General features: G+C 47.0%; 1 protein-coding gene across 2 annotated transcripts; it reads right to left on the reverse strand.

The window, feature by feature from the left end:
- Nucleotides 1–5,744: 5,744 nt before the first annotated feature.
- Nucleotides 5,745–25,996, reverse strand: VAMP8 (vesicle associated membrane protein 8). Of its 2 annotated transcripts, none has more exons than XM_079987648.1 (3): nucleotides 25,882–25,996; nucleotides 12,992–13,153; nucleotides 5,745–7,123 (listed from the first exon to the last, which is right to left on the reverse strand). In XM_079987648.1, the coding sequence occupies exons 2-3, from the start codon at nucleotides 13,130–13,132 to the stop codon at nucleotides 6,980–6,982; spliced, it is 285 nt and encodes a 94-aa protein (XP_079843774.1). In that variant the 5' UTR covers nucleotides 13,133–13,153; nucleotides 25,882–25,996; the 3' UTR covers nucleotides 5,745–6,979. The 2 variants fall into 2 exon arrangements, with proteins under 2 accessions (XP_079843774.1, XP_079843773.1); XM_079987647.1 differs by having other exon boundaries at nucleotides 25,765–25,920.

Genomic DNA, 25,996 nt, shown 5'->3' on the forward strand with positions numbered 1-25,996 from the left:
GCTCGGTCCCAGCGCCTGCCAACCTAGCAGTTCGAAAGCACCTCCGGGTGCAAGTAGATAAATAGGGACCGCTTACCAGCGAGAAGGTAAACGGCGTTTCCGTGTGCGGCTCTGGCTCGCCAGAGCAGCGATGTCACGCTGGCCACGTGACCCGGAAGTGTCTCCGGACAGCGCTGGCCCCTGGCCTCTTAAGTGAGATGGGCGCACAACCCCAGAGTCTGTCAAGACTGGCCTGTACGGGCAGGGGTACCTTTACCTTTACCTATTCTGAAAGTATCTCACCAGGCAGTGGGAGTTTAGGATCAGTGTTTTCCTCCTTCTCCTAGATGGGCTCCCTTCTCAAGTTGAGGAGCCCCATCTGCCCCTCCCGTCTCTGCATGTACAGAAACTGCTCCATCCACCACAGCCTCTCTTTGCATGTAGGGGAAGTTCCTTAGTCACAGAGGCTTTGAGACCCATTAGCTGCCCTCACCTGGTTCAGCTGGCCAATCAAAGCCATTCCTGGGGTGTGACCACTGTCACATGCTGGCAGCTTCTAGGAGCTGTTACCGGAAAAATCCGAGGGCTCCCTTGGACAAAAAGTAAAGACACCAACCAGAGTAAAAGGTAAAGGTAAAGGTACCCCTGCCCGTTCGGGCCAGTCTTGCCAGACTCTAGGGTTGTGCGCTCATCTCACTCTATAGGCCGGGAGCCAGCGCTGTCCGCAGACACTTCCGGGTCACGTGGCCAGCGTGACGAAGCTGCTCCAGCGAACCGGCACCAGAGCAGCACACGGAACGCCGTTTACCTTCCCGCTGGTAAGCGGTCCCTATTTATCTACTTGCACCCGGAGGTGCTTTCGAACAGCTAGGTTGGCAGGCGCTGGGACCGAACGACGGGAGCACACCCCGCCATGGGGATTCGAACCGCCGACCATGTGATCGGCAAATCCTAGGTGCTGAGGAGCAAATCAGCAGCCTGTAGGCTTGGCCTTTATTGACTGTTGCAACAGGGTGCTCCCCTCACTTGCAGGTGAGAGGAAAAGACACAGAAAAATGGTGTGCAAGACCTTATAAAAACTTTTGAAATTCCCTTCCTCTAGGTCAAGCCCACCCCCAGAAACATCATGCATACATTACAGAAAGGAGGGGTTGAGGGAGGAGTTGTGGTGGTAACCTGAGTGTCCTGTCACCTGGCTGGTTCCTTTCTCTCCCCCTCCCCATGAGTCACTTCCAGGAGACAAAGGGGAGTTGGCAGTTTCCTGCCCCCAGAGGGAAGATCTGATCATTGTCCTTTGTTTCAGTCCATGCTGAATCCACTCCCATATGCAAGTTCTTTGTGATCTTGATTGTCTTCTGTCTAGGACCATCAGGGTTGGCATAGCAACTGGGCAGGGCTCCTGTGGATGTGCTGGGATGGTGAAAGGATTATGGCTGCCCTGTATCAAACCTTCCCCATTTTGTAGTCCTTCCTTCATGGAGTAAAATAAAAGTGGAACAGTGCAAAACCGATGTATGGTTGATTTTCTATGAATTTATAACAGAAGCGTAGCGTATGTAGTGTGTGAGTGTGTGTGTGTGAAGTTTGTACAAACTGAATGATTGGGGTGGGGGGTTCCTGCTGCAGAGCCACAGGTGATAACTGAATGCAGGGTGGGGACAAACTACCCCAGAAGCAGCCAACGTGTCCCTCACCAGAGGTGCTACTGGTCCCCTAACATCCTGACAATTAGCTGCTTTTCTTTTAGGAGAAAGAACCTCCCTCTCAATATCTTGAGGAGGAGCTGCAGATGATTTTTTTAAAGGAAGGTTAGCATTGCAAACACTGAAACCCAGAGTTTAGCAGCACCATGGTGTGGTTTTCAGGACAGGCAGGTTCCGATCCACCCACTTGACCCATTTTCTCACTTGGTTAAGCAGGTTGCGGCTATGCACCTAAAACTGGTTGGGGTGGAAGTTAGCGAGACAAAAAGACATACATGGAGGCCCAAGTGCGCCTTTTCCATGGAAGGTACATTAATACCTGCAAGGCACATTCCCCTTCTTTGCATAGAAGTACATCAGCCTGCTCCCCAATGACTTTGCAGAAGGGGGTGGATCCAGTTAACCTCTAATTCTGTCTTCTAGCAGAATACAGCCTTCCCTGACAATCCACACCTCTCCAAGCTCTCTGGCAGAGAAGAGCATTTCCCAACTCTGAAACCTCAGATTCTTTAACTGGGTAATTTCAAGGACTAAGCCAGTAATCTTTTGTACACAGAGAGAATCTGCAACTGAGATAAAGGCTGAATCTGTCAGAGGTAAATTAGCATGGTCCTAAACAGATTGACTCAGGAGTGAGCAGGCCTGCTTTGGACCACAGATAATCATTAAGCAAACACAAGTTGTTTACTAGTTGAGCAAGACCCCACTCCCTGCTTATTTCTCAACTGCACATGACCCACCCAGTTTTCATTAGGCAGTGGTGGTGGTGGTGGGAATCTTCAAAGCAACCAGGAAAGGCAAAACAAAATCTAGTACTTTTCTTTAAAAGGAAAGAATGCCCTAACCAAAGTCAAACCTCAGTCTGTGTTCTACTTTACCAAAAAAGGTTTTACAGTCAGAAGACTAAGATGCAAGTGTAAGTTCACAGCTTTGCAAACAAGAATTTCCCCCCTTTAAATCTTTCATTCGCAATGTGATGTTCTTCAGATGTTTTGGAATAAAACTCCCATGGGTTCCAGCCAGCACTGTGCAGAAGGCTGCTTTAGATAACATGGTTTCAAACCATGGTCCTCCCAAGTGGTTTTCTTTTTAATAGAAAAAAAGGTGTCGGTGCTCAGCATGAAGTTGTTACAGTTAAGTGCTGTACTTCTAACATTTGAAAAAAACAGTGCACAAAAAACTGCCAGTACTACATACCCTTGAGTACCCCCAGAAAAAAAGCACTGGCCTCCCCCTACAAAAACCCATTTCAAATTTTGATTTCTAAAACACCCACATTTTAAAAATCCGCAACATTATGACGTTTTTCATTGGCAGTTCAGTTTAAGAAAGCTATTGACACGAACACAAAACATTATTCACTCCTGCCTAGAATGCTAACATAGAAACACTCTCATTTAGTACCGGTACTTTAAACCATCCTCACAATGTTTTTTTCAGAAACCATTTCCTTGGAGTTTTCATTCTGGACAGCAGGGGGCACTGCTGTCCTTTTAAGTTAGCCAATGCAGGAATTTGTTCCCCAAACCATTATCCTTTTGTATTACATTTGAGAAGATGTTTCCAAACTCTGCATGTAAAAAACAAGCCCCTGAATGCCTAGCATGCTCAACATTGCAATTTGATGGGAAAACGTAAGTGTTGTAAGAAAAATACAGCTCCCTTTCCCTTACGGGGTATCCAAGAGCCCGTATAGAGTCCTTATGTAGACTCTCTATCTGAAGGAGAAAATAGCAGAGGCCAACCAGAGAATATTGAGAAGCAAAGTGGGTAGTAAGCCTGATCTTTATTAAACTGTTGCAACAGGGTCCCCCACTCCCCCCCCCCCCAGGGAAGGAGGAACCCAGAACATTGCTGTGCAAGCCCTTATGTAGACTTTTAAAATTGCCCACCCTGTAGCTCAAGATCACTCCCCAAAACATCATACATACATCACAAAAAGAGGTGGTCCCCAGCCCAGCAGAAATTTGAGAGTGTTGCTTCAGTCCTGTCAGCCAGGATACCCGATAATTGCCTTTTCTGGGTAGCCTGGGCATTCCTTTGAGATGGTAAATAGTTCCTTAATCTCTTACACATATCGAGTGTGCTCAGCTTAACAGATACTTACTAGACTGTATTTACAGGGAGGTGTAAGTCCCTACAGTTCAAAGACAACTAGAAAGCTTTTCCCATTTCCTTCCTCGTTGCAGAGAAATATTTGAGGTCAATTTGGGAGAGTCAAAATGGCTCAGGATTGTTCTCCTGTACTATTTCAGACACATGGTCTATACACACACACACACTATATTTCTCACTCTATAAGACGCACCCGACCATAAGACGCACCTAGTTTTTAGAGGAGGAAAACAAGAAAAGCCAGCAAGAGCCTTAGACACGCTCGCTTGGCCCGGCTCTTTAAAGATAGAGCGGCTCTTGCTGGCTTTTCCGGGAGGTGGGAGAAGGGACTGACGGACTGCCCTCCGTCCCTTCTCCCACCTCCTGGAAAAGTTAGAGCAAGCTGCGCAGCTATCTCTGAAGCCAGCACAGCAAGAGGGAGAGCTGTGCAGCGCCTCTAGTTGTGCTGGCTTCTCAGCAAAGCAGGATGAGGGACGGAAGGGAATCTCTTGCTCTTGCTGTGGTGGCTTCAGCAAAAGCTGTGCAGCGCCTCTTCAGCGAAGTGGGAGGAGGAACAGAAGGGGCTCCGTGTAAGGGCTCCCTTCTGTTCCTCCTCCTGCTTCGCAGAGAAGCCAGCAGAACAAGAGGCGCTGCGCAGCTCTTGCTCTTGCTCTTCTGGCTTCAGTGATAGCTGCGCAGCCTGCATTCGCTCCATAAGACGCACACACATTTCTCCTTACTTTTTAGGAGGAAAAAAGTGTGTCTTATGGAGCGAAAAATATGGTATGTGTTTGCCTTGTACATTTATGAGCATTTATTTTATATATATATAAGACCTTAGAATTCCTATAGCAATAAGTAAACCCAAAGGTGAGTGCACATACATGAGACACAGATACAATTGCCACACGCAGGACCCATTCCAGTTTGGACACAAGGCGGAATTCACTGACTGTTGATATACATAGTGAAAACTGGGAGGTTTGGCATGGTGTGTGTGTTTATTGATTGCTTTAAACAATTTATATATCACTTAACTAAAATAGTCTCTAAGCCTCTGGGCCTGCCCCCTCCCCTGAACAAGCCCAATGAAGTGTTCTGCAGCAGACAAAAGCTAGCACACTATTTTGTAAAATCTGTCATGTAATCGGTGCTTTGGGGAGGGGGGTTACTCAAGGATACACAGTACTGGGCACCTATGATTTCAAATGTTAAAAGCGTGGCACTTACTGTAACAACTTCATGGACTGTACCGGCACCCTTTTTCAAAAAGAAGAAAAAGAAAAAGTACTGGCCCTAATACAGATTTTGGGATCTGAGAGCCAGTGTGGTGTAGAGGTTAGAGCAGTGTTTCTTGATCTTGGGCCACCAGCTGTTGTTTGACTACAACTCCCATCATCCCTGACCACTGGTCCTGCTAACTAGGGATGATAGGAGTTGTAGTCAAACAACAAGCTGGGGACCCAAGATCCAGAAACACTGGGTTAGTGTGTTGGACTAAGACCTAGGAGACCAGTGTTCAAATCTCCAAAAGTGAGAAAAGTCCTCCACAACAATGTGAGAGACTGATAAAGTCATACAGAAAACAATAACTTTAAGTTATTGCTGCTAAAGGTGGTTCTACAAGCTGCTGAGTCATAAGGTGTGCTTAGTTTTTCACACATGGCTTCTCTATTTTGGATTTATTTCTGTCAAATAAATCATGACTTGGTGTAATGTCATTTGTTGTTGTTCATCAGAGGTTGTATTTACCTAAGACCTGCTAGGGAACAGCTGGTTGTTATTACGTCCACATCTGTAAAACCACAGAATTCAAAGAGGGTGTACCTTCTTTTTCCCATGACACACACAAAAATTACACACACACACACATTTTTTTTTTCTTACAGGCCCACACAGCTTCCTCTCCTTTTCTGTCAGCCCCAAGGTCCATCCCACAGTTCTATGAAATGAGTCACAGAGACAAGCTTCTTCTAAACGGATTTCTGTATTAGCCAATTACTTATAAATACATTTATTACAGTGAGCAAATCTGTGTATGCAGGGAGAAACAACAAAAACAAAACCATCAGCTACAGCGGAGACCCTGCAAAGATCCAAGGAACTTGATCAGGAAAGGCAGAAGCCCTGGAGCGGAGGGCCAGGGCAGGCAGAGGAAGAGGGGCAGAGAAACAGGCTCCCATGCTCTGCCATTCAGGGTGGCACACCCCAGGAGAAAGGCCTGCCTCAGAATCAAGGTCTAAGGCAGCCTGGGCCATACGGGCATTCTCCAGATGTTTTGGACTACAAACTCATACCAGCCCCAGTAGTGATGGGAGCTGTAACCTAAAACACCTGGAGGGTACTTGATTGGCAAAGGCTGTCAAGGGGAACTAAATACACAACAGTGAATGAAGCAGAAACTTAGAGCACCTTTAAAAAACAAACAAACCTGCCTCATAGTTTTGGGGTTTTTTAAAAGCCACTTATGGACAAACGTCTCCTCTCCAAAGTGTTCACAGGAGACTTGGATGCCTGGACGCCCTCTGCACAATGCCCATCCCTGCTTTTAAAGGAGAATACAGACATTTCCCCACCCCAAACATTAATTACCAAGAAAACCTCTATACAAGGAGCATCCCCCCATAGGGCTTCTGGGGCTCCCCAAACCCATTCTGGCCAACAGGGAACGCTGATCCCTTCCCCCAAGCAACGTTGGTCAACACTGTCACCTAATTGAGATGGGAGTGACCCAACCAGGTCCCTCAAAGAGGCTGCTTGGGAAGGAGCAGCTAAAGGCACTTTAGGGAATCAGAACCCTCCAGGGAGCAGGAGAGATGAAGGGAACCTTGGCAGCTGCCAGGCACAGATAACAGGAATTGCATCGCAAACAGTTGTTGGCACCAGTATCTGCAGGCTGGAGTGGGGGGGTCAGCGAGTCCCAGGTGAATTTGGAAACTTAGGGAGTGTGGAAACGAAGCTCTTAAGGTCTGGTGGCAGAGATTCTTATTGCCCTGAGGCTAAAGAGAGGAGGAGCTGGTAAGGAAGTCTAGGGAGGGGAGTGTGTTTGTGTGTTCTGAAGGAGCAGTCAAGGACCCCTGACGGCTGTGCTCAGCCAAGGGCCTGGTGGTTCCGTTGGTAATTTTGAGGACTAAGAGAAGCAGTGGCAGACAGGAGCCAGGGTTGGAGTGAGCCGAGAAGATCCAATGCCAGGAGGAAGAGAGTTAGGTTGGGATGACACCCGTAGCAAAGAGAATGATCAAGATCAGGATGATGGCCACAATGATGCAGATGATGATGATCATCTTGGCATTCTTCCACCAGTACTTGCGTGCCACCTTCTGTGAGGTTGTCTTGAAGTGTTCCGACTGCAATGGAGAGAGAGAGAGAGCTGTGAACACAGGAGAGAGACCCCCTCAGCCACACACCAACCAATGTGGGACGGGAAAGGTCTCTTCACAAAACACAAACAAGAATTAAGAACGTGAGATGAGTCCTGCTGGATCAGGCCATGGCCCATCTAGTGAAGCATCCTTTTATCACAGTGGCCTGTGGGAAACCTGCTAGCAGCACTCTCCAGATGCCAGTTACAGCGCTATGAGAGACGGAGGACAACCTTCCTCCATGCTATGCATCATTTATACAATTCTATTGTCTCACCTTTTTGCTCAACTTAGAAGTCCCAAACACTGCAAACCCCCAGGGGAGTTGCTCCATTCCCTTGATCAGTTGCTTGCCTTTTCCTGGAGCTTTCCAAACTCTGCAAAACCCTTTTTTGAGGAAAGTCAACCAGAAGTGAACATAGTATTCCAAATGCAGTTGTACAACAGATTTGTGTAACTGCATCAAGTTACCAGCAGTTTTATTTTCAGTTCCTTTCCTAATGTTACTGGCGTCCCAATATAGGTCAAACCCAGCAGTTGTAAATTTGGCACAGAAATGGACTGGCAGCCAGGCTATAATCATTGTGATGGGTTCAGAATGCCTAGTCCCAGTTATTAAAGTGGCCACCTAGCTGTGGTTTCCAGTCATTCAAGGCAGCCCAACACACAATGCATGGCAGTAGTCTATGTGCTCTTTGCATCTTCTGCAGCTCTATCAGGCCATCTACAGCAGCCATTCCATCAGGAATGGAACTGCAGGGCCTCTCCATCAGCTCTGCTAAGAGACCAGCAAATGCTTGGCTCTGCTCCAAATTCTTTTCATTCCTGCTGCTCAAGACCTCCAAAACTAAGGATTAGTGCTTGTTTCCCCCTCCCCTCGACCTATTTCCTTTTGAGTTGTAAGCCTGAGGGCAATCTTCTCGTTTATATTTGTAAGCTGAGCTTGAGAGCACTTTTTATGTGTGCTGAAAACCGGGATAAAAACGCCAATAAAATAATAATTAGCAAGTGTGTCTCTGTGTTGAAAGTGTCTCTGGAATTCTGTAGATATTTTATAGTTAATATTTTTATTCAACTGTTGTATTACCCATCCTGGGAGCATTTGTTGAAGGGCTGGATAATAAATTGAAATAACAAAAACAACAACAACAACAACAACAACAACAACAACGGCAGCTCATGGCACCCTGTTTCGATCAGGTACCCCCAATTAAGGCTGCTGAGCAACTTTCCAGCCACCAAACCCAGGTGACAGATTCAAAAGTCAGCTAAAATCTCAAGAACCATATTGTAAGGAAAGCAGTGTTTAATGTCTGGATAAAATATAAAGACTTATTAGAAAACAAGACCCCAAGGTGGTTATCACCTATGGAAGCTAAGGCTGTGAAAAGACCCAATATGGAGGTCAAATGGCCGAAATATTGGGAAATATTAGAAAGAGATGGAGATAATTGGAGATTGCAGAGTATGGAGAAACTTAAAGATAAAGTGTGAGATTGGTTACATTACACTCAGATTAAAGAGGCTTTTAAATTGGATAAAAAGTTAGGATTCCAAGTGGAAAAATCGAAATTGGAAACAGAACTATTAGAACCTAAGACTAAATTACTTTCAAGAATGTATAACTTGCTGCTGAGGTGGAACACACAGGATGAAACGGTTAAATCAGCTATGATAAAATGGGCACAGGATATTGGGTATAATATTATGTTTGCTGACTGGGAAAAGTTATGGACTACCGGTATGAAGTTTACGGCATGTAATGCCTTGAAAGAAAATATTATGAAAATTATATATAGGTGGTACATGACCCCAGTCAAGCTAGCTAAAATATATCACCTGCCAGATAACAAGTGTTGGAAATGCAAGGAAACTGAAGGAACATTCTTTCACCTCTGGTGGACTTGCCCTAGGGTTAAGGCCTTCTGGGAAATGATATATAATGAGCTGAAAAAGGTATTTAAGTATACCTTTCCTAAGAAACCAGAGGCCTTCCTTTTGGGCATTGTTGGCCAGAGGGTGTTAAAGAAGGACCAAACATTATTTATGTATGCAACAGCAGCAGCAAGGATACTTGTCGCCAAACACTGGAAAACCCAAGATTTGCCCACGTTGGAAGAATGGCAGATGCAACTGATGGACTACATGGAGTTAGCAGAAATGACCGGCAGAATCCGAGACCTGGGAGAAGAAGCAGTGGAGGAGGATTGGAAGAAATTTAAGGACTATCTTCAAAAACATTGTAAATTGTATGAGTGTTAAGAAGGATGAGAGATTTGAAAACAACAGGGCACCATAAAGTTAGCGGAAAAGATTATGAGAATGAGTGAATTTCATGAGAAAGATAAATTTTGAATGAATATCATGTTAAAATTAGGTATTCAGGATTTTGATAAAAATATTCAAAGTTAGGGATAAAATATTGGAATTGTGTACAATAAGAATGAAAATAAGGTGATAAGTTGCTGGCTAAAGTTTTATTAACTTGGAATGTAGGAGCGAGAGACGTGAGGAAGTCCAAAAGGGAAAAATGAAGAAAAGATGGCTATTACAAGATGTAAAATCTTATGTTTGTTTTATTCTTTCGATGTTTTCTGTTTATTCTGTCTTTTTTTCTTTATTGTATTATTAAAACTCTTAATAAAAAATTAAAAAAAAAACAAAAACAAAAGTCAGCTAAAATCTTGCACATTCCTGTACGCTAGTCTTAGGTGGTACGGCCAACTGCTCCGCCTCTTACCAAGAAACAGCTTAGCAAGTTGTAAATACCAAAGGTAGAATAAAGGGCAGAGGGTGGTTGGGGCCTTCCTGGGCTGCTCAGGGATTAATCAGCCACACTACAAACAGCTCCACCCTGTCCACTATGCTCCTTAGACACAGGACCTCTGGAGCGCTGCCTAAAAGGAGCTGGGCCTTGCGCCTTGCCCACCCTCTGCTTCAGCACCCCTAGGCTGCTCACACAGCTAATGCAGACCAAATTGTCTCTAGAAATGACATGCCAGATTCTGACTTTTGAGTCAGAGGAGACCTCGGTTTAGAAGAGCCCAAGTTGGGAATGATAAAAGGACAACTGGGATCAGCTGCGCACCATGGAGAAAACCTGCATGTTATTTTCAGAGCAGCTGGGAAGAAAATGTGCTGGGTGCAAGTCCCTCTCTGTGGTAAGGAGGGACTTAAGACCCCGTCCAAACAGGACAGGTGTGCAGGCTACTTGCAGGGGAAATCACACTTGAAAGCCAAAGGAGCTAAACATTTTGCCCGCTCTGAATTCTGAGCAGTGGCTGGGCTGAGGCACTGTTATCCGTGGATAAGGAGGAGGAGTTTTAATTTGCAGCAGAAACACTGTGAAGGCAAAGAATGCCTCCGTTGGTTGTACAGTGGGCTACAAACACATGTCTAAATACACCTATAGAGTTAGAACATGCTTGCCACTTGCAACATCCTTGAACCTGTGTGGAAAACCAGAGGATCATACCAAGTCACACCTTATGGTTTTGATGGCACTATTGCCAGAGCCCCAGCAATGTTGAAAAAGCCCCTGATTTATCCATGAGCAACTTCCCCTTCAAACTGAAGCTCTCAAGCTCAGAGCAAGTTTGCTGAGGGCAGGGGGTCTGCACCCTCCAGGTGCCTCCTCCCATCATCCTGAGGCAGCATGGCCAATGGTCAGGGATTATGGGAGCTGTAGTTCAGCAAAACTTAAGACAGCCACAGGTTCCCTAGGTCTGTGTTTCTAACTGGAAAACATCTTTCCTTCCAATGGAAACTTGCAGATGTGGCACAAGCAGAGATAACCAGATGTACAAATGTAAGATGGGGGACACCAGGCTGGCCAGTAGTACATGTGAAAGGGATCTAGGGGTCTTTGTAGACTGCAAGCCTAACATGAGTCTGCTCAGGAATGGAAGAGTACAACTTTACTCTGCCTTGGTCAGATCTCACTTGGAGTTTTGTATCCTATTCTTGACAGCACAGTTTAAGAATTGTATTGACAAGCTGAAACATGTGCAGAGGGAGTGACCAAGATGATCAAGGGTCTACAAACCTTATGAGGAACAGTTAAGGTAGTTGGGTATGTTTAGCCTGGAGAAGAGAACATTGAGAGAGAATCAAATCATAACATTGTGGAGTTGGAAGAGACCAAGAGTCCAACCCCCCAATAACCAGGAATAACCATCTTCAAATATTTAAGGGGCTGTCCCATGTTAGATGGAGTGAGGTTGTTTTCTGCTGGTGCAGAACAAAGGACCCAGACCAGTGGACCCAAATTACAAGAAAGGAGATTCTAACTAAACATTAGGAATAACTTTCTCTCTCTTTTTTTTTTATTAGATAGAATACGCGATGTTATAACTATATGATACTTACCGAAGAGACGGAGGGAAGTCCGAAGCTCGGCAGAGCTTAAGGCTTAGGTGGATGGACAAATGTATAATGAGTGTACAGTGGTGCCTCGCAAGACGAAATTAATTCATTCCACGAGTTTTTTCGTCTTGCGAAAAAGCACGGACTTTGGAAAAGCTTCAAAAATCACCAAAGTCTTCAAAAACCTCAAAAAGGGCTACCGCACCGCGTGCTATGAGTTGCTCCTCAAAGTGAATCCATGGTTTTAAGAAAAAGGAAACAAACTTGCAAGACAAAGGAAACAAACTTGCAAGACGTTTTCGTCTTGCGAAGCAAGCCCATAGGGAAATTCGTCTTGCGAAGCAACTCAAAAAACAAAAAACTCTTTCGTTTTGCGAGTTTTTCTTCTTACGAGGCATTCGTCTTGCGGGGCACCACTGTATGTATTCTATGTGTATATGTAATAATGAAAATCAATAAAAACTGAATAGGAATAACTTTCTCACAGTAAGAGCTGCTTGACAGTGGAACAGACTCCCTCGGAAGATGGTGGACTCTCCTTCATTGGTTTCGAAACGGAGACTGGATGGCCATCTGCCATAGATTCTTTAACTGTGATTTCTGCATTACACGGGATTGATCTAGATCAGTGTTCCCCAACCTTGTGCCTCCAGCTGTTTTTGGACTACAACTCCCATCATCCCTGACTAGCAAGACCAGTGGCAAGGGATGATGGGAGTTGTAGTCCAAAAACAGCTGGAGGCCCAAGGTTGGGGAACACTGATCTAGATGACCCTTGGGATTCTAGGAACTACCGTCACTTTCCCCAATGCTTGCTTGGGGACTCTTCTCTTCTCTACCAAGTCACTAGGCAAGTCCCTCCCACTCTTCAATGAAAGGAGCTTGGTGGTCTCCCGTGAAAACCTCACCCCCTTCGACTCATAGAATCATAGAATCATAGAGTTGGAAGAGACCACAAGGGCCATCGAGTCCAACCCCCTGCCAAGCAGGAAACACCATCAGAGCACTCCTGACATATGGTTGTCAAGCCTCTGCTTAAAGACCTCCAAAGAAGGAGACTCCACCACACTCCTTGGCAGCAAATTCCACTGTTGAACAACTCTTACTGTCAGGAAGTTCTTCCTAATGTTTAGGTGGAATCTTCTTTCTTGTAGTTTGGAGCCATTGCTCCGTGTCTGCTTCTCTGGAGCAGCAGAAAACAACCTTTCTCCCTCCTCTATGTGACATCCTTTTATATATTTGAACATGGCTATCATATCACCCCTTAACCTCCTCTTCTCCAGGCTAAACATGCCCAGCTCCCTTAGCCGTTCCTCATAAGGCATCGTTTCCAGGCCTTTGACCATTTTGGTTGCCCTCCTCTGGACACGTTCCAGTTTGTCAGTGTCCTTCTTGAACTGTGGTGCCCAGAACTGGACACAGTACTCCAGGTGAGGTCTGACCAGAGCTCAGCTCAGCTCTGCTCAGAGCACAAGTCTCAGAACCTACCGTCGCTTCCAGGTCCTCCGTCTTGTTGCGCAGGTGGTCCAGGTTCTCTCCCCTTGCCAGCATACGCTCCACGTTCTGCGTCATGATGTTCTTGACACCCTCCACCTCACTCTGGAGGTTCTTCACCTTGTCGCTTGCCATCCCGGGGGCGCTTCCACCCTCCTGGAGGGAAGAGAAGGAAGGAAGGGGGCTTAGGATGGAAGACCTGGGTCAGCCATGGATGCTGGCAACCGGAAGAAGGAAATGCAAATGGAGCTCCCAGAGTCCCACACACCAACAAATATGGGATGGGAAAGGTCTTCTGCACAACCCTCACAAAACATAAAGAAGAATGCACTTGAGAAACCCTTCCTGTGGCTTCCAGCAACTGGTCTTCAGAAGCATTGCTGCCTCCAATCGTGGATGCAGAACAGTCATCCTGGCTAGTAGCCATCGATAGCCCTCTCCTCCATGAATTTGTCCAATCCTATTTTTAAGCCATCTAGGTTGGTAGCCATCACTGCCTCCATTGACAGACTGTGCAAGGTTGATCCAGGGGATTGTGAATGAAGGAGCTGCTGACTGCCTAGGCCCCTGTTCAGAAAAGATCTCTGTTCCACAATTGCCAGTATCATAATGCCTTTATACATTTCTATGGTTTGACTGTCCTTAGAATACTGTAAACAGCTCTGGTTGCCACACCTCAAAAGGGACATTGTAGAACTGGGTAAGGTGAAGAAAGGGGCAACCAGATTATCAGGGGGCTGGAGAAAATTTAACTTCCCAAGGAGGAAAGGGAACATTTTAGGAGTTTTAGTTTAGGACTAAAAAAAATGTGCACAGGGCACAGGGCATGCCCACCACCCCAGGTGCCCGATCGGCTTGCTCCACCGCTGTCTTCAGCCCAAGCATTGCATTTCCTTGAGCGCAACTTTTTGCACCATACAGGTGCTGTGACATTAAGACTGTTAAAACCATAATGTATTTTTACATTATTAGAACATTACAAAGAGCTGGGCTGCTGGATGAGGCCAAAGGCCCATCTAATCCAGCATCCTGTTTTCAGTTGGTCAACCAGATGCCCCAATGGAAAGCTTGCAGGCAGGACCTGGTTGCCACAGCACTCTAGCCACAGCGCTCTAACCCAGCGGCCAGTATTCAGAGGAACATTACCTCTGAAAGTGGGGAGAACATAGGAATTGTGACTGGGAGTCAGTCAAAACCTTTACTGCATTAGCATACAGCCATAGCAGGATAGGTAAAGGTAAAGGTACCCCTGCCCGTACAGGCCAGTCTTGACAGACTCTGGGGTTGTGCGCCCATCTCACTTAAGAGGCCAAGGGCCAGCGCTGTCCGGAGACACTTCCGGGTCACGTGGCCAGCGTGACATCGCTGCTCTGGCGAGCCAGAGCCGCACACGGAAACGCCGTTTACCTTCCCGCTGGTAAGCGGTCCCTATTTATCTACTTGCACCCGGAGGTGCTTTCAAACTGCTAGGTTGGCAGGCGCTGGGACCGAGCAGCGGGAGCGCACCCCGCCGCAGGGATTCGAACCGCCGACCTCTCGATCGGCAAGCCCTAGGCGCTGAGGCTTTAACCCACAGCGCCACCTGCGTCCCGCCATAGCAGGATAAAACAAACTAAAAATGGTATAGACAAGCAACCAAACAAGATTCAAAACGATATTACTGGGGTTATGACATTTAAATTACCCTAAGACAATAATGTAAAGATTTAGTTGCCGGCGCCGGGAATCTAGAATGCGGATGAATATAAAGCATATAATGGCCCCAAAATAGGCTCGGCACATTAGGTTAAAAAGGTAATGAAAGAATTAAAAGGTAATGAAAGAATTAAAACAACTACCTGACATTCAGAAGACATCTTAAGGCAGCCCTGTTCAGGGAAGTTTTTAACGTGTGATATTTTACTGTATTTTTGGTTTTTATGGAAGCCGCCCAGAGTGGCTGGGGAGGCCCAGCCAGATGGGCGGGGTATAAATAATAAATTATTATTATTATTATTATTATTATTATTATTATTATTATAAAACCGGTCCAGGTCTAGAACATACTACCCAGAGTAGCCCTGAGTTTCAAGGCCTGCACTATAAAGATTGCCACCCCACGTGAAACTTGGGGATTTGCGTCCACAAGAAGCGATTTCAAACAGTCTTCCTTAGATGTGATGGTGGACGGGATCAAGCGGAGGAGCTTGGATCTTATTGGTTCATAAATAGGGCAGTAGAAAAGGAAATGTATGAAGTCCTCTACTTCATTCATTGTGCATGAACATAGACGCTGAGTAATAGGGGTCTTAGAGTAAATCCCCTGCAGGAAGGCCGTGGGTATAGAATGGAAACGGGCCATGGTAAACGCTCTTCTCAAATTGGGCTCCGTCAGGTCTATCAAGTAATTGGCAAATGATCTTACCACTTTCACTTTAGGGAGCCACATGGAGAGGCGAGCTGTGGTGGACTGTGCCCGGTCCATGGCCTCGTCTCTTGTAAGAATCCAGGCCCGGATTTTATGTTGATCCCAAGCTGACAGCGTGTCCAGATCTGGGAGGGAGTAGCGTGCAGTAATAGTCTCCATGGCCTTGGACCATTTATTGCTATGAGAACAAGTTAAAAAGGCTTGCCTGGCTAAAAGGGAACCTGGGGCTTTGATTAATTTACAATAAAAACTAATAATTCTAATGTGGACTCTCGCAACAATGGAGGGGAGGCCCAGTTCTGTTCTTAACTGTGCAGCAATCGAGCCCTTGGGGAGAGACTGGGAGTCATCGCTCGCCTAATCCTCTTTGAAAGCCATCTAGGTTGCTGGCCATTACTGCACCTTGTGGGATCAAATCCCATAGTTTAACTATGGACTATGTGAAGATGCACTTTAAAGGTAAAGGTAAAGGTACCCCTGCCCGTACGGGCCAGTCTTGACAGACTCTGGGGTTGTGCGCCCATCTCACTTAAGAGGCCAGGGGCCAGCGCTGTCCGGAGACACTTCCGGGTCACGTGGCCAGCGTGACATCGCTGCTTTGGCGAGCCAGAGCCGCACACGGAAACGCCGTTTACCTTCCCGCTGGTAAGCGGTCCCTATTTATCTACTTGCACCCGGAGGTGCTTTCGAACTGCTAGGTTGGCAGGCGCTGGGACCGAGCAGCGGGAGCGCACCCCGCCGCAGGGATTCGAACCGCCGACCTTTCGATCGGCAAGTCCTAGGCGCTGAGGCTTTAACCCACAGCGCCACCTGCGTCCCATAGATGCACTTTATTATATATTAATTATGCTATATTATGTACAATTCATATTAATTAAAGCACAGGAGGAACTCAGCATTATTAAAAACCCCACTAAAATGCCAGGAGTGTTAGACAAGGCCAAACAGATAAACAATACTTGTCTCAAGGAAGAGAAACCATTCGTCATCCTTATTCACAGAGATGTTGCAATCCTGGTATCACCAGATTCACTCAAGAATTCCACAGAGTTGTTTCCTCAGAAATTATCAGAGTCAGATGACCAAACTTGGGGATAAGAAAGCAAAGACAACCAAACTCCAGAAGTGGAGACTGCAGTCACCCAGGGGTGCCATCTCACCCTCGGGATTGTGAGTGCTCGCCACCATAACGAGGACGTGAGACATCACACACACACACACACACACACACACACTTGCACAATGCACAAAGTCGCATTGCGCTTTTGGTGGGGGGCTCTTCCTCCTCCTCCTCGCAGCCAGCAAGGCACCCTTTTCCGTGGGGAGGGGCTCAGACATGGAGGCAGATATTCTGCCTCTGCATCTGAGCCCCACCTCCCTGGAAAGGGGGCCTCACTTGTTGACTGCAGAGGGTGGGGCTGAACTGCTTCTGTCTCAGAGGCAGAGCCACAGAGGCTGGTTGGCTGCCTCCCTCTGGTTTTGCTCACTGACTTTGTGGGTGCCCAGCCCCCATAATTATATTATTATGGGTGCCCAAGCCCCCATGGCCCCCTGGAGTTGGCTCCTGTGCAGTCACCATAGCCACAATTTCTGGACACCACAACACATGTCTTCTGAACTAATGCAGAGATACAATGGGCAGTCTCCACTGATTCTATTTTATTTCATTACTATTGTATGAAAGAAAAACTAATTATCAGTTATGACAGACCCTGTAATGATCAGTGTGGAAATTGCAGCTGTACTCAGGATGCCACCTTTCCTATTAACCACTGTGTCACTTTTATATAAAAAATAAAAACCATTTTAGGGAATAGAAGCGTATTACATTATTTAAGGCTCAATTTTTCTAACTGTAATTGCTGCCTTCAATATATTTGTTGTGGGGCTGAATCATCAGTGTCCTGCTTTGGGGCTGTATCCCACCAATTTATAGCAGACCCACAGAACTTAGTGGAGCTTAGTCATGTGCATTTCTTTCCATAGGCCTACTCTGAGTACAGCTAACATTGGCTGCAACCATTTAGTACCAAGTCAGATAAAACAAATGTGGACAGATTTTATTTCAGATGTCATAGAGTAACTGGAATTTGATTTCCACATCTCACTGGCCTGAAGTCTTTTAAAAACAGGTTGTACCACCTGGTGGTAGGCAAGAAAGCTTGGGGACAGCCAGGTTTGGTGGTGAATTCTATAGCAAAGAGCAAAAACGCCACAGCTTAAGGACACCAAACCCCTGCTTCAACCAGCCATCTTCAACACATGAAACCATTCTGTATCTTCTGAAGCCAATCCTGAAAACTTGAGACCAAAGAACTCCAGCTCACGGTCCAGACACATCTAAGGATGTTGGCAGGGAGACACTCAACCGGTGCTCCATCCTACCTGCCCTGGCACCTGAGCCTGCTGCCAAGTCAGTGCTTCTGGAGAAGCTGCAGCAAAGAACCAGGAATGCTGCGCAGGAAGGCACCAGAGGTCTTGAGCAAGTCCCCAGCAGAAGTGACACATACTTTCCACTGGGAATGCAGAATATGCCAAGCATCCCCCAGAACCAGCAGAGCCACTCTGCGGTCAACAGCCTGGCATCACGAGCACACCTTAGACCGGAAGGTCTGAGAAGGGTCTCAACCGCTCTCTCTCTCTCTCTGCGGTCAACAGCCTGGCATCACGAGCACAGCTTAGACCAGAAGGTCTGAGAAGGGTCTCAACCGCGTTCTCTCTCTCTCTCTCTCTCTCTCTCTCTCTCTCTCACACACACACACACACAGAGAGAGAGAGAGAGAGAGAGAGAGAGTCTTCTCCAACCTGGGGCCCTCTAGATGTTTTGGACTGTTGTTTCCTTCATCCCCAGCCCAGAGTTTCTTTAGTGGGAAGTAACAGAATCACAGAGTTGGAAGGGACCCAAAAGTCATCTAGTCCAATGCCTTGCAATGCAGGAATCTCAGCTACAGCATCCATGACAGATAGCCACCCAACCTCTGTTTAAAAACCTCCATGGAAGGAGAGTCTACAGCCTCCCGAGGGAGACCGTTCCACTGTCAAATAGCTCTTACGGTCAGAAAGTTTTTTCAAATGTTTAGTCGGAATCTCCTTTCTTGTAACTTGAAGCTATTGGTTTGAGTCCTACGCTCCAGAGCAGGAGAAAGCAAGCACGCTACCCCTCTCCATGTGACAGCCCTTAAGATATTTGAAGATGGCCATCGTATCTCCTCTCAGTCTCCCCTTTTCCAGGCTAAACATACCCAGCTACTTCAAGAGGTCCTCATAAGGCTTAGTTTCCAGACCCTTGATCATATTGGTTGCCCTCCTCTGCACACCTTCCAGCTTGTCAACATCCTTCTTAAATTGTGCCCGACTTGGTTAAAAAAATTCTTGATGTTTTTGTTGTTATTTTTGGAAAATTAATAAAATGTTATTAAAAAAACATCCTTCTTGAATTGTGGTGCCCAGAATTTGACACAGTATTCCAGGTGTGGTCTGGCCCAGGCAGAATACAGTGGTGCTATTATTTCCCTTGATTTGGACGCTAGACTTCTGTTGATGCCGCATAGAATGTTATTTTTTGCTGCTGCATCACACTGTTGACTCATGTTAAGCTTGTGATCCACCAAGACCCCGAGATCCTTTTCACGTGTACTGCTAGTAAGCCAGGTGTCCCCCATCCTATATTTGTGCATCTGGTTCATCCTGCCTAAGTGCGGAAACTTACATTTGTCCCTACAGAAATTCATTTGTTAGCTTGTTCTCCAATATCTTAAGGTCATTTTGAATTCTGTCTCTGTCTTCTGTGACATTAGCTACCCCTCCCAGTTTGGTGTCATCTACAAATTTGATGAGCATCCCCTCAATTCCTTCATCCAAGTCATTTATAAATACGATGAACATTAACCTGCAACTGTTGGCTACTCGTGTATACTTCTCCTTTGTGATTTCGCCATCTCTTATACATGCCCTTCTTAACTGTAAGCTCCTTAGATGCCTCCCACTTTTCTTTCTTGTTGGTATCGTCTGCATTTGGGCCTTCAATATTTCCCCTTTTAGAAACTCCCATCCTTCTTAGACTCCCTTCTCTTTGAGTATTTCCGACCATGGGATCACACCCAGTAGCTCCTTCAGCTTTTTTGAAATTGGCCTTTTTAAAGTCCAGAGTGTGTCTCTGACTACGCTCAGTTCCCTCTTTTTCCCTGAAACCCAGGAGAACATGATCACTTCCTCTCAAGTTTCCCAGGACTTCCACTTCATTTATCAGTTCTTCCCTACTGGTGAGGACCAGATCCAAAATAGATGATCCCCTTGTTGGTTCTTCCACCTTCTGGGAAATGAAATTGTCAGCGATGCAATGGAGGAATTTGTTAGACCTTACACTCTTGGCAGAGTTTGAGTCCCAACAGATATCAGGGAAGGTGAAGTCCCTCATGATTACTATCTCTCTCCCTTTTGAATGTTTGGTAATCTGCTCTAGTAAGGCATCATCCAAGTCTGTAGTGTGGCTTGCTGGTCTGTAGCAGACACACACAGTAAGGTCAATGTTGTTTCTCTCTCCTACCATTTTTACCCATATAAATCTCAATCTGCTTTTCATGCTCCAGGTCATGGATTTCTTCAGAAGTGTACACATCCGTTATATACAATGCTACTCCTCCTCCCTTCCTGTTTGGCTTATTCCTTCTGAATAGGTTATACCCCTCAATCCCTACATTTCAGTCATGAGTCTCATCCCACCAGGTTTCAGCAATGCCTACCAGGTTGTATTTGCCATCCTGTATTAAAATCTCCAATTCATCTTCTTTGGTTTCTCATCCTGTTTGTTTCCCATACTCTGTGCATTTGTGTAGTGCAAGAGGCTTCAACCTCTGGAGCCCAGCAATGCTGGTGGAGCCAAAAGTGTTGTCCCTGGGCTCTAACAGCAGAACAGGGAGAGCCGTCTTTTTCCCTGCTACCCAGCTGATTGCTGGGCATCTTTCCTGTTATAAGCCTCAAACTGACCAGTTGGTAGTTGCCTGGTCCTCTTCTTTTATTGCTTTTGAAGATGGGGACAACATCTGCCTATCTCCAGTCCACAGGGATCTCACTTGTTCTCCACAAATTCTCATTGATTATAGACAGAGGCTCTGAGATCACATCTGCAGTTACTTTTGTACCTTTGGCTGCAGCTCATTAGAGATTTGATTTGAATTAATTTAAAGTAACTAGGTGTTCCATTACCACCTCTTCCTATCTTGGGCTGCAGCTACCACTCTGCACCATTTATTATATCACCACCAGGTTGGGCGCAGCTTTCTTTTTGAGTGAAGACAGAGGCAAAGCAGGTGTTCAGCAGTTTCGGCTTCTGCCACCCAGTAGCATTTCTGTTTTGTTTACACACAGAGGACCTACTACCTGCTTGTTCTTCCTCTTGTTTCAAACATAGATGGGGAAAAAATATTTTTATTATTCATGCCAAGCTTTAGCCTATCTGACCTTCTCCATGAAAGTGTTGGCTAACCTAAAAACATTTTTACTGGTATAACTCCTCAAAAAATTAGTAAGGGAATAAAAGGACTTTTCCTGTCTCTGGTGGGAATGCCCACAGGCTGCTGTATTCTCAAATGAAATCTTTCAGGAGATATAAAAAATTATTAAAACACACATTAAAATTTATCCTCTATTATCCTTACTAAATATGTTGAAATATACCACGAAGACATTTTGCCAAAAGGAAATTTTGACATGGATGCTGTCAGCTGTCAGGATTTTTACAGCACAACAGTGGAAATGACTAAAAGAAATATGTCTATATCCTTATGGTATAAAAATATATGGAAATTGGTTATTGCAGGAAAAAAACAGCACGTACGTTACAGGTCTCTAAAGGGCTGGAAGATTCCAGTGATTTCTACTCAGTATGGTGGGATTTTATTTTACATAGTTTAGCTTCAGATTCACAGAGAAATATGGACGCCATGATCTTAGATTAGATGTTGGGGTACTTAACTTCCTCCCTGCGCATGCCAGGCCTCTTCTGTGACACACTTCCAGTTCCAGAGGTTGGAAGGGTGATCTCACTAGGGGCGTCTTTGACATCCAAGCTGCCATAATGGCAGTTTGTGGGTCTGGGGGGCCATGTCTTCTCTTCCCATGCCCCAAGGTATGTGCCTAGATCCACATACCGCTTATGTGCCTTGAAATGTTTTTCCTCACTCACTGCCCCAAAGAGGCTCCAAGCACCAAACCCTTTGACTCGGGGCTCCTTTTCGCCACACAGATGTCCAAACCCACAGCTGTGATTTTTTTTCCTTACTAGAAATTGTATACTCCCAAATGCATTTGCAAAAAGGATTGATTCCGTTTGTCTTAAGGATTTGTAAACAGAACTCCATAAGCAAGCTCTAATACTTTAATTTGGCTGCCAAGGAACAAAGGACTATTGGGTTTAATTCTTTCACAGTCATATTCTTAACCTTGTAAACTATACCCAGGTTTTCTCGTTCCCACAATTTTTACACTCCTGCAGGGTTGGTTCAAAGGCTTGGCTTCAGCCATTATAGTTTGGGCAGCTCCAGATACACTTTTCCATTTGCATTCATAATTCTTTGATGGTATTGGGGCAGTTATAAGCAGTCCCACTTTCAATACGGTTTGAGCCTACCAATAGTTTCAGGGTGGACACACTGCTTCATTTCTGGTCAACGCATGTCCTGTAATTTCCTGCTGAAATCCTTTAACTCCTCATTCCACAAATGTTCTGGCTTACTTTTTTTTGTCTCACCTTTGTTGCAAGAGGATACCTCCCAACGGGGGAAGTGGAACGATGTGTGCATGGTCCAGGATAAATACACCACTAATGCACAATGGGACGCAGGTGGCGCTGTGGGTTAAAGCCTCAGCGCCTAGGACTTGCCGATCGAAAGGTCGGCGGTTCGAATCCCTGCGGCGGAGTGCGCTCCCGCTGCTCGGTCCCAGCGCCTGCCAACCTAGCAGTTGGAAAGCACCTCCGGGTGCAAGTAGATAAATAGGGACCACTTACCAGCGGGAAGGTAAACGGCGTTTCCGTGTGCGGCTCTGGCTCTGGCTCTGGCCAGAGCAGCGATGTCACGCTGGCCACGTGACCCGGAAGTGTCTCCGGACAGCGCTGGCCCCTGGCCTCTTAAGTGAGATGGGCACACAACCCCAGAGTCTGTCAAGACTGGCCTGTACGGGCAGGGGTACCTTTACCTTTACCTTTTAATGCACAATGATTGTGTCAGCGGCATGTTATGGTACACCCTCCAAACAAACAAAGCAATCTGGAGGGGCCCTCTGTGCTCTAGCATTCTACTTATAGCTGCTAGAGTCTGAACGGAGGTCAATTTTTACAGAACCACAAATACAAGCAAGCAATAATAGAAATTCAGTAATATATTCAGCTAAAGGTAGGGCATAAGGAATTTAATTTTGAATAAATGTGCAATTAATTGTTTTGAATTTTATTATGTTATTATGGGGTCATGGGTTGTGCAAGCCTCTATTCTGAATAATAATTTTTTGGGGTGATGTGTAGCGGGCAAATTTGGAGTAGAGTCCCTAAGACGGTTAGATGGCACCTGGTATGCCTCCTTCCAGAAACTCCTGCAGTTAAGCTGGTGCCAAATGTCTTGATCTGCTTTCCTTTGGACCACATCAGTGAGGCCAAGACTGGGGTCTTGTCTGGACAGCTTAGGACCTCCATACACATTGCCCAGGCCTGCACCCCAGAAAAGTCACTTCGGTGCTGCTAATACAGCAGAAACAACACGGGAGGCAGCAGTTATGGGTTACCAGTCACTGCAGCCACAGAAGGCGCCATCTCTAACTGTTTGACTCTAGAGACAGACGGATGCCAACAGCAGGGGTAAGTGGCACTGGGGGTGAGTTTATGGAGGCTGTGGCCCAAAAAGTTTCAGATCCACTGATCTAAACTGTGTACAAGGATTACCCTAGAGGGGTGAGAAGTGGCTTTCCTGGACAGCCAGCATTTCAAAATCCAGCATTCCACAGAACAAAGAAGCTGGGCTTTTCCTTGAACATTCTTTTGGCAGCTCTCACATCAAAACTGGAGTATAACATCCCACACACTGCCAGGGCTGGAATTAATAGCTGCCTTATCTTCAGACCTATTCCTGGAAGCTGTTTGCTAGGAAATGCAAAGCAGGAGTCCAAAAGTCTGGACCAGGGCAGGTCTGCTATACCCTGTGCTTGCTTCTCTACACAATGAAAACACCACCACCATTTACAGTCACCCTGAGACAGCTAAGTGCACCCTCCGTACAAGACCCAGCACAGTTCAAGGGATACAGGGCTGAGGTTACACCCCAGGAGGGGTCAAAACCCAGTGCAGTCCTGGGCTCACACCCAAGTCATGGGATAGGCACTCGCTCTCTGCTATCACTCACTTTTGCCCACGGAACCCACTGACCTCACACAGCTGTTGTGATGACAGTCGATAACAGACCATAAAAGCTATTTCCATGTAGAAAAACCACTACACAGCTAATGAGCAACCAGTGCATGCCAAGAGTAATGAGAAGCTGGAATTGAACATGGCAGCCTCTCCCAACAAAATGCTCTGCAGATGTTTTGGACTACAACTCCCATCGGTCCCATCATCAACCTTGGGTGGTGGTGACAGGAAATGTAGTCTAGAAACAGATTCTGGGCTCACCTTTTGCCCCACTTTTTCCAGGCACAGATCTGTACTTAAATGTCAGAATGTTTTCTCTATTTTTTTTGCCCCAGTGAGATCTTGCTCTTTAGCACTCAGTCAGAGCAAAGGTCAGTTTAGGTTTTCTACAGATTGCCATTTGCTCCAAGTGAGCTTTAAAGAGTGGGTTTTTGTGGTGAAAGCTCTGGGGCAAAGAAAAGGGGTGTTTGTGCTCAGACACAGAGCTTTAAAGTGCAGACCTTGCCTGGAGGAAAGGCAAGTGTGGATAAACCCTCACACTATATATTTAAAGTGCATGACTTCCCCCAGATAATTCTGGGAGCTGTGGTTTGTAAAGGGTGCTGGAAATGGCAGCTCTGTGAGGAGGAAAGTACTATTCCCATTGAATATGCTGTAATTGTACAGCATGGATTTGACAGCTGGACGGCTTATGGCTCAAGAATGCTGGACTGGTGTATGAAGAATCCAGAGGACAAAAGAGCAGCATAATAAAGTTTCAGTGATGAGATTAACAGAAGAAATATCCTAGCAGTGGGACGGGCTCTGGACTCTCCTTTCTTAATTGGTTTCTGAGCACGGATCCAGCAGCGATGGGCTTCTGGCATTGGCGGGGGTAGGACTGGATGACATTTGGGGCACCTTGGGGGCAAGATCTCAGTGCCCGCCCCCAGAGAGCTAAGCTGCAGCCAGGGGTGACAACTTGAATAAAAAATGGGGCGGGGGGGGCAGGCCTGCATAATTGATCATATGAGACGGTGCACTATTTGAAGGCAAGGCTCATCAACTTTGGGGGGCGCTGGTCCCTCAGATATTTTATTGGGATGCTAAAGACCCCACAACCCCCTAGGAGTTGGCTCCTATATGGCTGCAGCAGTTCAAGTGTTGGCTTGGGGTCAAGGCGGGCGGTGTTCGGATCCCCGCTCCGCCACGGCCAGTTCCACCTCTCCCAGCCTAACCTGCCTCGCAGGCTTGTTGGGAATGCCCTCCCATCGGATGTCAAGGCGATGGACAACTACCTGACATTCAGAAAACATCTGAAGGCAGCCCTGTTCAGGGAAGTTTTTAATATGTGACATTTTAGTGTATTTTTCATCTCTGTTGGAAGCCGCCCAGAGTGGCTGGGGAAACCCAGCCAGATGGGCGGGGTACAAATAATAAATTATTATTATTATTATGTTGGGAAGACAAAGAGCGGGCGGGGACTCGTGGGGGGGGGGCACAGGCTGCCAAGGAAAGCCGCGAACTGTTGCTGCAGCTTGCCCAAGTGCCACTTGTTGGTTTCTAGAGGGCGCCTGGCAAGGCCGGAAAGGTTTCGAGGAGAAGCCCGGGAGGAGGAGCCCAACTCGCCCCAGCAGCCCAGACCAGGAAGAGCGCCAAGCCTTGCAAAAGAGGTTTCCCGAGGGGGCCGGAGCCGGACCCCCCCCCCCCCGCCGCCGCCACCACTCCTGCCCTGCGCCGCCTCGACGCCGGCCGAGCCCGAGGGCGCAAGGAAGGCGCGCCAGAGCCGGGGGAACCCCAGGAGGGAAGCCGGCGGCGGGGGCGCCCTCGTCCAGGGACGCGGCCTCGAGAGGCAGCCCCCGCCCGCCCGCCCTCCCCCCCCGGCCAAGCGCCCGCTCCGCGCTCCCGGCCCAGCCACGTCGAGGCGCGGCGCCGGACGGGGCGGCGAGAAGGCAGCAAACTCGGCGCGGCTGGAAAGCTCACCATCAGCCCGTCGAGTGGGTCCCCCAAGCAGCCGCTTCCCGGTCCTCGGCCAGCTCCCCGAAACTTCCTGCTTCTCTCTCGCTCCCCGCCGGCGGCCGCCCCTTCCTGTCCGCCTACCTCCTGGTCTCAGGTGGCCCGGGGCGGGTCCTCTCCTCCGACGCCGCGCCTCCTTCCGAGAGAGCGGCCCCGGGAGGAGCCCCACCCCCGCGGCTGCCGCTGCTTTGGGTTTCCT

This window comes from Podarcis cretensis (assembly GCF_951804945.1).
Source record: "Podarcis cretensis genome assembly, chromosome: 8".
Taxonomy (NCBI): domain Eukaryota; kingdom Metazoa; phylum Chordata; class Lepidosauria; order Squamata; family Lacertidae; genus Podarcis; species Podarcis cretensis.